Source organism: Clupea harengus, chromosome 8 (assembly GCF_900700415.2).
Source record: "Clupea harengus chromosome 8, Ch_v2.0.2, whole genome shotgun sequence".
NCBI classification, from domain to species: Eukaryota; Metazoa; Chordata; class Actinopteri; order Clupeiformes; family Clupeidae; genus Clupea; species Clupea harengus.
The window spans coordinates 10,603,238-10,616,479 of NC_045159.1; the positions used below are offsets into that span (position 1 = coordinate 10,603,238).

The 13,242-nt window shown below is 40.0% G+C and overlaps 1 protein-coding gene across 2 annotated transcripts; it reads left to right on the top strand.

Annotated features, from left to right (window-relative positions):
• Window positions 1-6,227: 6,227 nt before the first annotated feature.
• On the top strand, window positions 6,228-12,837 carry epd (ependymin). 2 transcript variants are annotated; one of them, XM_042708360.1, is made up of 12 exons: window positions 6,228-6,335; window positions 6,877-6,911; window positions 7,327-7,461; window positions 7,590-7,776; window positions 8,007-8,094; window positions 8,825-8,933; window positions 10,237-10,321; window positions 10,570-10,604; window positions 10,710-10,844; window positions 10,990-11,179; window positions 12,179-12,266; window positions 12,469-12,837. In XM_042708360.1, exons 1-12 carry the CDS (start codon window positions 6,260-6,262, stop codon window positions 12,599-12,601), a joined length of 1,296 nt encoding a protein of 431 aa, XP_042564294.1. In that variant the 5' UTR covers window positions 6,228-6,259; the 3' UTR covers window positions 12,602-12,837.
• The last annotated feature ends 405 nt before the right edge of the window (window positions 12,838-13,242 follow it).

Below are 13,242 nucleotides of genomic sequence, written 5' to 3' on the forward strand. Positions count from 1 at the left end.
AGTTTTATGAGTACTCTGTGTGTTTTTCATTTATGTTTGTTTATTTTGTGTGCACTTGTTTTGGGGTTAATGTAGAGAATCCCCTTGTGAATAAAAAGATCGATTTTTATAAAAAGCCAACATCTCCTGCACAGTGTGTTTTCCTAAATTCACCACCAACACCAGTCGGCTTGCATCCCAAAGCGTGGGGTGGCCGCTGAGGTGGAAAATATGTGAAAGAAAAAAATCAATAACCAATGTGTAGTAACCTGTGTGTAGATTATTAACCATCAGTATAATAACCAGTATGGGTAGAACATTAACAATTCATGATAACAAGCTATTAAAAGTACTGTAATACTAAAAAATAAGTTTGATATGACCTACATTATGTGCATTCTATGTTTAAATACAAGTCTATGCACAGTGTGTGTAAGGAATAACTACACCGAGGGCTGTGGGGATCCTCTATATAAAGGCCTGAATCCCTGATCCCCCCCCTTTCTGTACCAAACTTGGCATGGTTCCAACCCAGGGGTTACTTAGTGCACGTCTTTGGTCCAGGTGGCCAAGGCCCAGCCATGGGGGGGGGGGGGGGAGGCAATGATAACTGACCAAAAAGATGACTCCAAGAAAAAGAGTATTTCCGGGCCTTCTATACTCCAATGAGAAGGCCACATATTCCCCATGGGGAGGGCCTTAAGTGATCTATGGTGACAGGAGGTTCTCTTCAGATGTATAAAAGAGAATGCGAGACTCTGTAACGGCAGTATTGTCTCGCGACTTGCTCAGGTTTATGCTGTTGAGATTGCACTGGCAAAATAAACCTTTTTTGCTCCACATTCTGCCTGACTCTTGAAGTTTTCGAAGAACCAAAGAACCAAGAACAAAGAGTTTTATTCAGATCAGAAAAGATGAGTGTTTTCTCTATCACAAACCTACAAATCAGACACAACACCGCCTCGGTCACTTATGCCATCTCAGTCACCTTACACATGTGTATAAACAAAATGTTACTGTATTTATTGTAAAGCACAAAAGGCTTTTCTATTCTATTCTATTCCACACACACACACACACACACACACACACACACACACACACACACACACACACACACACACACACACACACACACACACACACACACACACACACACACAGTCAGACATATACACACATGCAAATATGCACACACTTATATGCGAAACATGAACACATGCGCATATGTGTGTATGCTTTCATGTGTGTATGCTTGCATTACATGTCCACAAACATGAACAGACTCAGACATAAACACATGTTTTCATGACCTCATGAGGAAAGATTCATTGTGTCATATGTGTCCTCAAAGCTGAGGCCACTGTGGCAGAAAATGCCAGGGAATATTTGCTTGAAATACTGGAGGACATTTTGAATGCTGCGTCTTCTCCACATACACACAATTTAGACGCGTGGTCCTTGCTCTGGAGGACCTGTACCGTCTTCTTAACCGCCTCGTTTGAAGCTGTTGCTCCTTGTTATCAAACTGCTGACCTCAGTGAAGGCCTTCAGTTATATGATGTGATAATGAATTGGTGTACGGTGGTGGTGTATGGACAAAAACCGTTATGCGCTTTATAACTTCTTTTCAATATGACCATCAATTTAAACTTTGCAAACAATGTGTTCCTTAATAAATACTAAATAAATCTGTTGGTATGGAGTGCATATTTTAAAATAGCATATAATGTTATTTCAACACACGTCGGGAACATTGAGTCAGGTAGATGCAGGAAAAAGATGATATTATTAAAAAACATTCATTGACATAATTTTGAGTTTGGGCTAACCCTAGTTTGGGTAACTAGTGCCACCCAGTGGACATATTGTGACACTGCTTCTAGTGAATGTTTCAGTAGCACCCTGATTAGCCTGTTGACATTTATCTGCACTAAAAAGTTCATCTGAGAAAAAAACAATGCATATAAAGTAAAGAGACATCAACTCAGCTCCTAAATTTGTGTGGGAATACTTAAGGAAAAATTTCTATGGAATACCTTTCCGAACTGAGGGAATCCTATTTTTATACTTTATATGCATTCTCAGTGCATTCTCAGCACAGCTATATGAACATATTTGCAAATATATAGAATTGAAATGACTGAGCTCCTGTTCCTGTTTCCTGTTTTTGTATTGAGTTATTTCGTTAAGGCATCTCATTTGTTCCACTTGAGGAATACTAATGTATATATAAACAGAGCCTTCTATGTTCATTTTTATGTATAGTATTCAGGTCATTTAAGTCATTGCCAGTAATTTTTATATTAAATACAAATGCATCTCTTTGCTTGGTACATTGTGAGCTGCTATATGACTTGTACTGTTTTTTTACGGTTCCCTTTCTGTATTATACCTGCATGTCAATCTTGCACAGTCATTTGCACTCACAGTGCACATTGCATAATTGATATGACATTGTAAGAATGCCATAGGCTTAGCCTTAACAAAACACAGGCATAAACATGATGGTACAGTCTCCAGCCTTAAAACGCTGAGATACTATATAATGAAAATAAGTTCATTCAATGCGAGTTCATTCAACTGACATCACATTGCCTGCATTAACCCAGACACCTGAATGAGGTGTCTTGCAACATGAATATAGATAACACCTGTGGAATATTCAAATCTGATGGCAGGAAATTTGTAAAGGTACTTTGATCCATTTAATTTCCATCACCCCAAGTTTTTGACTCATGAGCTATCAGTGCTGCAAATATGTTTGCATGCTCTCATTGTTTCAACACTTTTTATCAATTTCTTGAAAACGGATGACAGGTGTTTTGTTTTAGCCAATATGATTAGGCTTAGACTTCTATGTAGTCCATTTGGAAAACAACAACAAGCAAATATGTAAATTGAACAAATATGACATCCAACTGTTTCTATGTAAGACCTCTTCTGATTTCAGGGGAATGCTGCAGATGCAGTACTTGTTGATGACCACTAGGGGACCCCCCATGAGTGAATCTCCTGCTGTAGGCCATCTCAGGACACAGACCCTTAATCTCAGCCCTGGAAAAGCAGCTGTCTCACCATGCCTCAACATAAACATAACATCAAACGCTCTTGGTGATCAGATAATGTCCTTGTATTCCCTCTGACCCACATTTGAAACGTTAGCTGTAAAGTAGAAGATACTCGAGGAGTAGCCTACATATAAAACCACCACTTTAAAGCATGGTTACAATTTCAGGAAAAGAAAGAAAACCTGTATGAAATTGTAATAATGAAGTAAATGTTTGTGGTGTCTTGCTGATAACATAAAATATGTTGATTATATAGCAGAATATACCAGAACATTACTGAGTTATTTAAAGCCTCATTATGTGAAAATGGGTACTGACTGAAAATTGCTTCTATTACTACTGAGATCTCCTTAAAGTTGTGGAGTGTAGTTGACTTTTACACCACAATCGTAAATACAAATCGCACTTCGAGACCCCAAAAATGGACAGTGGTACATGAGTATTTGTTGACAAGCTGAAGAATATGGAACAGGAAACGACATGATAAAGGCACATATTGTGCCTAATATACATTTGACAGTGTAATTTATTACAAGCAAGCTGAGTTAGGTTTTCAAGGATGCAAACTTCCCAGGCTTTATTTGGCGTGAGATTAACGAAGACTGATCTAATTTTTTCGCGTGAGATTCATTTAATTGGATGCTAGCCTGAGATGGGACTGAGGTCGATGACTTGAAAAACTACAAATCTCTGTGAGACAAGGATGACACTGATAAGGTTAAAGCCTACATCGCATTCTTTCATTGGCAGGGATATTTATGATGAAAAACTAGCGAGTTGACATCTTTCCAAACACAGCCAAACATCCAACAAGCGCAACACAAGACATTGCAAGAAAGCTAATAAGTTATTACTTTACTAATTCAACAGAAAGAAGGCCAGTTCGAAATCTGACTTGCATCCTTTTGTCTCTTTTAGCTCTCACCGAGTAAAAGCCAATCCAGGACTGACTCTTGTTCAGTTACTCTCTCTTCCTCGCTTCCTCCAACTACATCTTCCACGGTTTCTTCGTCACCTCTGCCATGAGGTCTATACTGACGCCGTTCTCTGTATTACAAGTTAGTGTATCACCAAAATGATTTTGAAGCAGTTATTTTATGGTGAAATTGTTGCATAATGTTGCTTTAATACCCTTTACATTTTTGTCAAATTTGAATCACCAGCAAACTAGCTGTTGCCACACAGTTGACAACCAACAACACAAATAAGCTTAGAATAGTTGGTTCAGCTAGTTCAGCCTTTGTGCTTTGTGCTGTTCCCTTAACATATCCTTGTGCTTAGTCATCATTCTGTGCTTCTTCCAGGAAGTAGCCTTACCCACTCCACTGCTGTAAAACGGGGCGATGGCCTGGTTTGCTCCGGCTGGACCCGTTAGACCCGTGGACACAGCTGACTCTCAATGCCGGCCACCTGCCTGTTGTTTGGCATAGGAGTCCACATGGGGCTGGCTAATGGGGGGAATGTTACGCAAGACAAGCTCAGTGTGCAAAGGCACTGGTTCCTCTCCAAGCAGGAAAACAACAGCCAGGGACCAAACAGCTATGAAAACATCTTTTTTTGTGTGTGTGTGTCTGTCATGGCCCTGATTGCAGTTTCTTGAGGTCACAAAACCTGGATAAACTGGATTTCACTTTTACCTTTGTCACACTTAACTTCACTGTGCTAATATTTATTTACATTCATTTCCAGCCTGTTAATTCATTATTTGATTTAATCACTTCACTCATTTCACATCAGTTGGTAAATGGCACATGCTGTGTATAATTTTATCATCCTTCATAATTAAGCCCAAGTCTCCTTAACCCTCATCACTCTCTATTTCTTTCTTTCTTTCTCTCTCTCTCTCTCTCTCTCTCTCTCTCTCTCTCTCTTTCTTTCTTTCTTTCTCTCTCTCTCTCTCTCTCTCATGCATGTCAATATGCACGTGCATATTATCCCTTTGTTTGGACTCTTTTACATGTAAGCATCCTTTTTCACAGACTTATGACTATTCTTTTCACTGATTATTAATTTTTCTTTTCTTTTCTGTGAACTGCTCCTCTCAATTTTTTTTCTGGGGCTCCAGCTGGTCTCCACCTCTGCAGCTCATGCTAGCTCAATATGCAATGATGCAAATTCTATTTAAAAAGCTTGTGTATTTATCAAATCGACCAGTGAGTATAAACATTACCCTTGCCCTCATGCCACACCCTACACATTACCAGTGGATTTTTGTGAATTTGAATTCAATGCGGACCAAACTGCACAGTAAAAGCAACAAGCAGCAAGAGGGACCAGCAGCCTGGGTGGTGATTCATCTATCATCTCAGCCTCATAGGCATAAGTGCTTCATGGAGCCACTATACTTAGCAGATCTCTTAACAAAGTGAACCCCATAATCAGGTCCTCATAGTCCACAAGTGCAACTGTTTATATATTCTTGATGAGGCCTCCTCTCCCCAAGACTGATTTGTGATCAGTGGGCTTGACATCCATCTGAATCGATCAAGAGCCGTGTAAATCTGAGTATGTGCTCTGTGGTTACTGTAGGTGACTTCGTCTAATCCTCCTCTTCTGGGGTTTTCGCTGTGACCACTGTCATCTGATGCATATAGCAGGGTCAGCAGGCTCCAAAGACACTTAAGCACTACAAGTTCAAGTTCAAGTTCAAGTTCAAGTTCAAAGTTCTTCATTGCCATTGTCACAAAAACAACAGTGGAGTTACTATTGGTTGGTGGAGTTACTATTCTATGTGTTACGTGATGTAGACAAGACAGGGATACATCAAATATCTAAACAATAACAGCAATATCATCAAAAGCCTTAACATCCTCGTAGCAAATTTTTCACTGCCAATGTGCCAAATTGGCACACAATGTCAGGGGCATGTTGAAGATGCTGAAATGATTCAGATACGTCCAACTTAATTCACCAACATGCAAGTCTGTTGCTCATCCCACTCAACAGGTAAAACAACAATATGAATGTCTTGGTTTCCTCATGGTTAAAATTGTACTGCAGGTTGCATTGAATGGCAGTGTCTGCAAAATGAGTAAATGCAATTTCAATTAAAAAATCTGACCTCAAAACCGCCACCCATGCTTCTCTGGATGCTTGCGCAACACCTCTCCTCCAAAGGAGTCCTATTGAGGGGGTGGGGTGACACAGAGGTATATAAAATGTGATGCTGAAGCGAAGGATGTTAGAGTTTATTCTTCGAAGAGGCAACCATGCGACTGACTGGCTTCCTCTGCGTGGCACTCTGGTCTGCCAGTGCTGTTGTGCTTGCCGAACATCAGCCATGCCGTGAGTACACTTACAGATACTTACATTTTAAGATGTTCAATTTTCTTGAAACGATTTTGATTAGCTCATAGGGGACCTTGGAGAGAAAGTTATTGTGTGGGTTAAAAATTGGGCATGTATTTCGTCAGGCCCACATATATTATAAATGCACTTATTAAGTGATGGCATTTATTTCTCTTTCTCTATAGTCTATACTGTCTGTCTTCTTGCTCTTTGAACTTGCATTGTAATCTTACCTTCACACACCACATTGTGATTTAAATGTAAACTTCAATCTAGCGTGATTACATTATCAAGGTGTCAATAAATATGAACAATTATTGATTTTCTGTTATTTAGAACTTTGATAGGCGACACGCATCTAGACCCAAAATGTATCTGCTATTTAAAGAGATTTAGGGATAGGTTATTTACAGGACTTGAGTAATTTCCTATGACCTTAACCTAGCACCATCTTCAACTGTAGTGCCCTGCTTGATTTTTACTGTTTCGATGCACTTGCGTCTGTTCTAATATTAACTGATCTAATTGCTTTGGTTAGGTCCTCCCCCACAAACGCATGGAAATCTTTGGGTGGTGAGTATTTACTTGCTTTTTACAGTTTTTATTCTAGACCTCTACAACTTAGAGTATTTTTGCCATAGCCATTCTAGAACATGGCACTAGTAGTAATGTTCAGGCCATGGGCTAATCTCAATCAGTTTACATTTTTCCAAACATGTGGAACCTTTCCTGTTCTACAACATATTAATGGACAATGTTATCACATATACTTGAGTGTCATGAAGTTGAGTTACCAGGCTCAGTGTATGTCATTTCTAACTGCTGCTGAGTTGGAGCATAGTGCAATACAAACACGACATGTAGTTAGCTAATAATACGTGCAATATATTGGAAATCTTATATCCTGGCTGCTCATTGATCTGTCTGTCTGCCTGTCTGTCTTGCTTTCTGCCTGTCATTCGGTTGGTGTTTTTTTGCATACACGCAGACTGCCGCTAAGGGGGCGCCAGCTTCTGTGGGTGAATTCAACTACGACTCTCAAGCCAGAAAGCTCCACTTCAAAGATGATGCGCTCCACGTGAACAAGACTGATCACCTGGAGATGCTTATTTTCTTCGAAGAGGCAATCCATCTCCTCCCCATATCACTATTTATGCCTGTCTTAGAAATATTTCATTAATTAATGTTTTTGTGATTATTTCTTTCTTTTATTTTGCTATTTATTCACTCATTCATTCATTCATTCTGTAGGGCATCTTCTATGACATTGACAGCCACAATCAGAGCTGTCACAAAAAGACCCTTCAGTCAACTTACCACTGTCTGGAAGTGCCCCCAAACGCCACCCACGTGACAGAGGGCTACCTGGGCAGCGAGTTTATTGGTGATCAGGGCGTTCGCATGAGGAAGTGGAGGAAGAGAGTCCCCGAGTTAGACGGTGAGTGAGGCACTGATTTTTGATGATGCTGCAGGATGCTTCACTGTGGATTGTTATGCTGGTATAGCATCCAGAGTACAGAGTGGGTTGACATGTAGGTGGTGAGTTCATGCAGTGAGTGCTGGGTTCATTTTAGTTGCTAATTTTCCTTTAAATATGCTTTCTTTAAATATGGTCTGCCTCTGAAGACAAGTCTGACGGTCGTTCTGTCCTTGTGTCCTTGCATCCAGGTGTTGTAACCGTGGCCACCACCTCCTGTGGCTGTGTGACACTGTTTGCCACCCTGTTTACAGACTCTAATGACGTCCTGGTGTTCAAGTGGGTATCTGTCTGTCTGCCTGTCTGTCTTGCTTTCTGCCTGTCTGTCGGTTGGTGTTTTTTTGGATGTCAAACAATGTTTAAATACCATTTATCACATACATATTTCCCCAAATTTCAGTTTAACAATGAAATAAGGATGTTTTTTAATATTTATACATACCTCTACATAGAGGAGCCCACACTGCTGGTGTAAATATAACTACATTTATATGTATAATTAAAAATGTAATATGCCTTAATTAATTAACTGCTGCAAAGGTATTATAATAGAATTTAATACCACAGGGCCATAGAGACTTTGTGAGGTTCTCTAACCATACGATCATCGCTTAAATGTGATCATGTTGGGATATGACTCGCTCTCAACTGCTCAGTTCTCAACTGAAATGACTTGCTGTGGGCTTGGTTCAATAAAGACCCCCACAAATCTATCCTCAATCCATAAATATAAATATGTATTTATATGCAGTTCATGCTGAGCTCTGGCAGAGAAAGTCAGTATTTCATTACTTCATCGCAACTTCTAGAAAAGCCAGAAAGCATGCCAGTAAGGATAACAATACCTCCTGTCCTGTGATGACCTCTTTTCCCATGTTGTTTGTGTGTGCTAACATTCAGGTCATTGGCACCACATCTTCTTTGATTCTGCTACTTCTTAGACAAGAGAAATAAAAAGTGAAAAACAAACATTCTCTGAATGCTTACCTCTCTTTCTTCCCCTCTGCAGTTTTCTAGATGTTGAGATGAAGGTGAAGAATCCACTGGAAGTGTTTGTGCCTCCCTCCTACTGCGATGGAGTGGCCTTGGAGGAAGAAGGCGACACCTTTTTTGGTCTTTTTCACTGAGATGGTGAAACGCCCTACCATCACCACCACAATATCATCTCAACTAAATGTTAGGGTCTTTACGTTGGATACACACCTTGTGTAGATCTTAGTTGTTTTATTGTTCCTGGAAACAAAATAAAATTCTTTCTTGAAAAAAATGTATTGATTCTTGTTCCGTGCCATTGAGTATGTTCTCCTGGTTTAGACGCATTAAGCTGAGTAGTAGTGGTAAAGCATTTGCACATACACAGACACACACACAGACACACACACACACACACTAACACACACACACACACACACACACACACACACACACACACACACACACACACACACACACACACACACACACACACATCTTTCTGAAGTGAAGAGTACAACAATATGAATATAAAAAAAATGAGCCTTTACATTTTCAGAAGTGGATGAGCCCCCATTGTTTGAGATGTGTGGCCCTTAGAGCTGGAAATAAATTGCAACAGCATACTGGTAATGAATTCTGTTTGGCAGAATGGCTCGGTCCCGAGGGGCCCCTGGTGAAGAGTACCCTCTCACCTCAGTGGTAAGGAGCCAACAGCAGCATTTAAAATGGCCAGCCGAAAACAACAAGCAAGTCATCTATTACGTAAAAGCTGTGTTGCAACCAAATCAAGACCTCTCAGAAATGCCAGAGCAAGTGTGTACATGTGCTGAGAGAAGATGGATATTCCAACATTTTCAAACACAATAATAATAATAAAGCTAATAATTCACAGTTGTATGCAAAAGTGAGGTCACCCCTGGGCTGTATGTATTATTCTCCACAAAATGTCAGTTTCTCAGGGCTGCCCAAACTTTTGCATTCAACTAAAGAAGGGTCATGTACAATGTCACAGAACACACTCTTATACTGAACCTCTACAATCTTTTGCACAATGTTATACAGTATCAGGTGTCAAAGAAAATGGTAGTGAGTGCTCAGTGTGATAACTGTCAATAACAGGCTTTCATTCTCTCATCTCAAGAGTCAAGAGATGTATATCAGTAAAGACATAGAGTTTACCTCAGAGGACTGAGAGTTGATTTATGCATTAACATCAGCTGAGGGTCTTTTTGTGTTTTCAGTGTTTGGATTGATAATATGCTTTCTGTTGGCTCCTTTCTTGATCTTCCCTTCCATGGGACCAATCCTCTCCTTCCCCACATATTTTAAGACTGTTGAGCAACATCATTGGCTGACAAAGGGGGTGGTAGGGTGGAGGGGCTTATGAAAGGTATAAGAAGTGGAGAGTCTGGACGCTCCCTTCTGAGTTGCAGCTTTTGTTAGTAGGCAACAATGTGTAAGATTGGATTCCTTTGTTTGACAGCTTGGTGCGTCACTGCTGTTGGTTTTGCTCAGAGTCAACAGCCATGTAGTAAGTACTCTGTGTCACCATATGTTGATTTTTATGTATAGTGTATACTCTACTTACTTTAGTTTAGATATGTTACTTAAGTTTAGATATGTTAAAATGCATATAATATCATTACATCTTTTTTATTATACGGCTCCTCAGAATTACTAATTCCTAACGCTCTTACCAAATGGATTTTTAAGTATGGTCTTTAGCCATTGCTTGTTGTGTGCATAGATTTACTATGTTCAATGTACTTCTTTTGCCAGAGCCACCGCCATTAGTTAGTGGGTTTCTCTGGGTGGTAAGTATTTCTCTTTTGGTTGTCAGCTGCCACAACAATTGCTCTCTTGTTTCTCAATCTGGTTTCTGACCTCTCTCCGACTCTCACACGCACGCACACACTCAGACTGCTGCTAAAGGGTTGCCTGCAGGAGCAGGGAATTTCTTCTATGATTCTCCAGGGAAACGACTTCGATTCACAGACAACGAAAGCCTTTCGCAGAAGGCCAAATACCTGGATGTCCTGTTTCTTTTTGAAGAGGTAAAATAAGTGTGTGGAGGTATTGCAGTTAATGGTAGCCTGTCAGACTAAAATCTTTTTCTCCTTGTAAACCTCGGTTGGTGAGCTGGATGTATCTTCTCTTCTCCCTCCATCCCCTCACCTCTCTCTCTCTCTATCTGGATAGGGCATTTTCTATGAGATCAACAGCAAAACCAGCAGTTGCAAGAAAAGGCCTCTACAGTCACTGCTTCATCCTATGGAAGTCCAACAAAATATGACAGCCGAGGGGGAGGATATGTATCTGGGTAGCAGAGTAGATAGTGGCCAAGGGTTGAACATGAGGAACTGGATTATGCAAGTACCACAGCTTAATGGTGAGTACATCTGTGGCAGAGTGAGTGACTGACAGAGAGTTAAGAGAGTTAACATCCACATGCATCTATGTACAGTATAGATTTTATAATCTACAAAACTAAGTTTTGACACTCATTTTAAATACATCTCTGTTAGGCCTTTTTGACCCACAGGGAACATGGTTTTTGAAACGGTTTCATTCAGGATTCTTTGAACTTTGTCATCTAGCGAACCAGCCTGCATTTCCACCAGTTTTGAGCAGAACCATTGGAACTAAGGATGAGTCATCCACTAAGAGCGTTGCACAATGCACAGCAGAACTAAACAGTAGTAGCAAGATGCAAGAGCAAGCCGTGATAAGAGCTGTTCCAATTCTCTAAATGCTATGGAAAGGTGCTTCAATACTTCCTTTCTTGCCACCTTTAGTGTAGGGTACACCCAACAATTCCTTGCGGCAGCAACAACAACCGACCAACATGATCCACGTCAATAGCATCCGCCTTCACATTTTCACATAGCCTAGTGGAAGTGCAATTGGATTCTCTTAGCACTGCAGTTGACTTTTCCTAAGTGCTTATGAATTATTCAGACCGTTCCTTGATCTGACATTCCTGGATGTTTTCAATCGAGGTCAAGGAAAAGTGGTTGTTTTTATAAAAAAGGAAAAGATGATAGGACATACTATTCGACTGCAGCCATTGATTACCTGTGAGCGGGTTCCAGCTGCAGGTTTCAGTTTCCAACCCAATTTATTTTTGGTCGAAACGCTCCAAACGGTAAAAAATTTGGTGCCCGAACCAGTACGGAACCCATCCCCTGTTGGTGTAAAAGGGGTATGAGTATTATTCTGTGGGCATGTATGTATGTATGTATGTATGTATGTATGTATGTATGTATGTATGTATGTATGTATGTATGTATGTGAACAAATGCAAGTACTTGTATGCTGAAGATTTATCAAATACTGTATGTCTAAGCATTATTGTTGGTGTTCATTCCTCCTTGCTTGTAACCCACAGGTGTATTTGTAGTCACCACCAGCCCTGTTGGCTGCTTAACTCTTAGTGCTGTGCTGTTCACTCAGTCAAAGGACTTGCTTATTTTCAGGTGGGTACATTGGTCTTGTGCTTATGCTATACACTAGAGGTTCGGGTAATGGTATGAGGAGTAAAAGACTATAATAAACAATACATACAATGTATATGGATTTAATATACATGATATATAGTGGGATTTTTGTATCAACATGCATTTGTTACGGTCCTGTTGTTCTGTATATCAGTTTCCCTCTCTGATTGTCTCTCCACAGTTTTATTGAGGTTACTAAAGAAGTGAAGGACCCACAGGTGTTTGTACCTCCAGCATTCTGTGATGGTGTGCCTTTGGAACCTGAAGGAAATACCTTCTTTGGAGTCTTCTTAAAACAAGCACACCTTTCATGAAACTGTGTATTACAAATTAACAGAGTTTGGTTTGGTTGACAGTGTGTTCCCTGTCTGATTAAACCATCTACTAGCCTTCTCGCAATGTTAACGAAAGTTAAACTAAATTTGTTGATCCAGTCTGTGGCCTACAAAAGACAAAAGGGGGGTTGCAGCCTTCAGCTGTGTAGGCAAATGAGATAAAGAAAATTCCATTCCATGTAATCCTCAAAAATAAAATAAAAACCTGCTTGCAATTTGTGTGATTCAGATTGCTTTTCCCATTTTCAATGAGGGTCATTTTGAGCCAAACGTGTTAGTCTTTTATTCATGCATTCCAGCATTGTGATTCATTCCAAGGAAGATCCAGAGTCCCAAGTTTGAAGATGACTTGCTTTATGCCTGTGTTTTATTTTTTACATTGCTACTAAAATTGCTACTGTTCAGTGTCACATCACTATAGCTGTGCCCATTGCTACAGAAGTGCTTAAAAACTGAAAAACAAAATACCTAAATTCATTAAGATGTTACATAGTTGCTCAAGTTGGTAACATAATTGTTTTTGTTTCTCTATTTAGGCAATGCAAATTTAGTGGCATTATTTGATATTTTATGCCACATCTGAGGTCATAGTGGTGCATATATTAACCATATCTGAAACT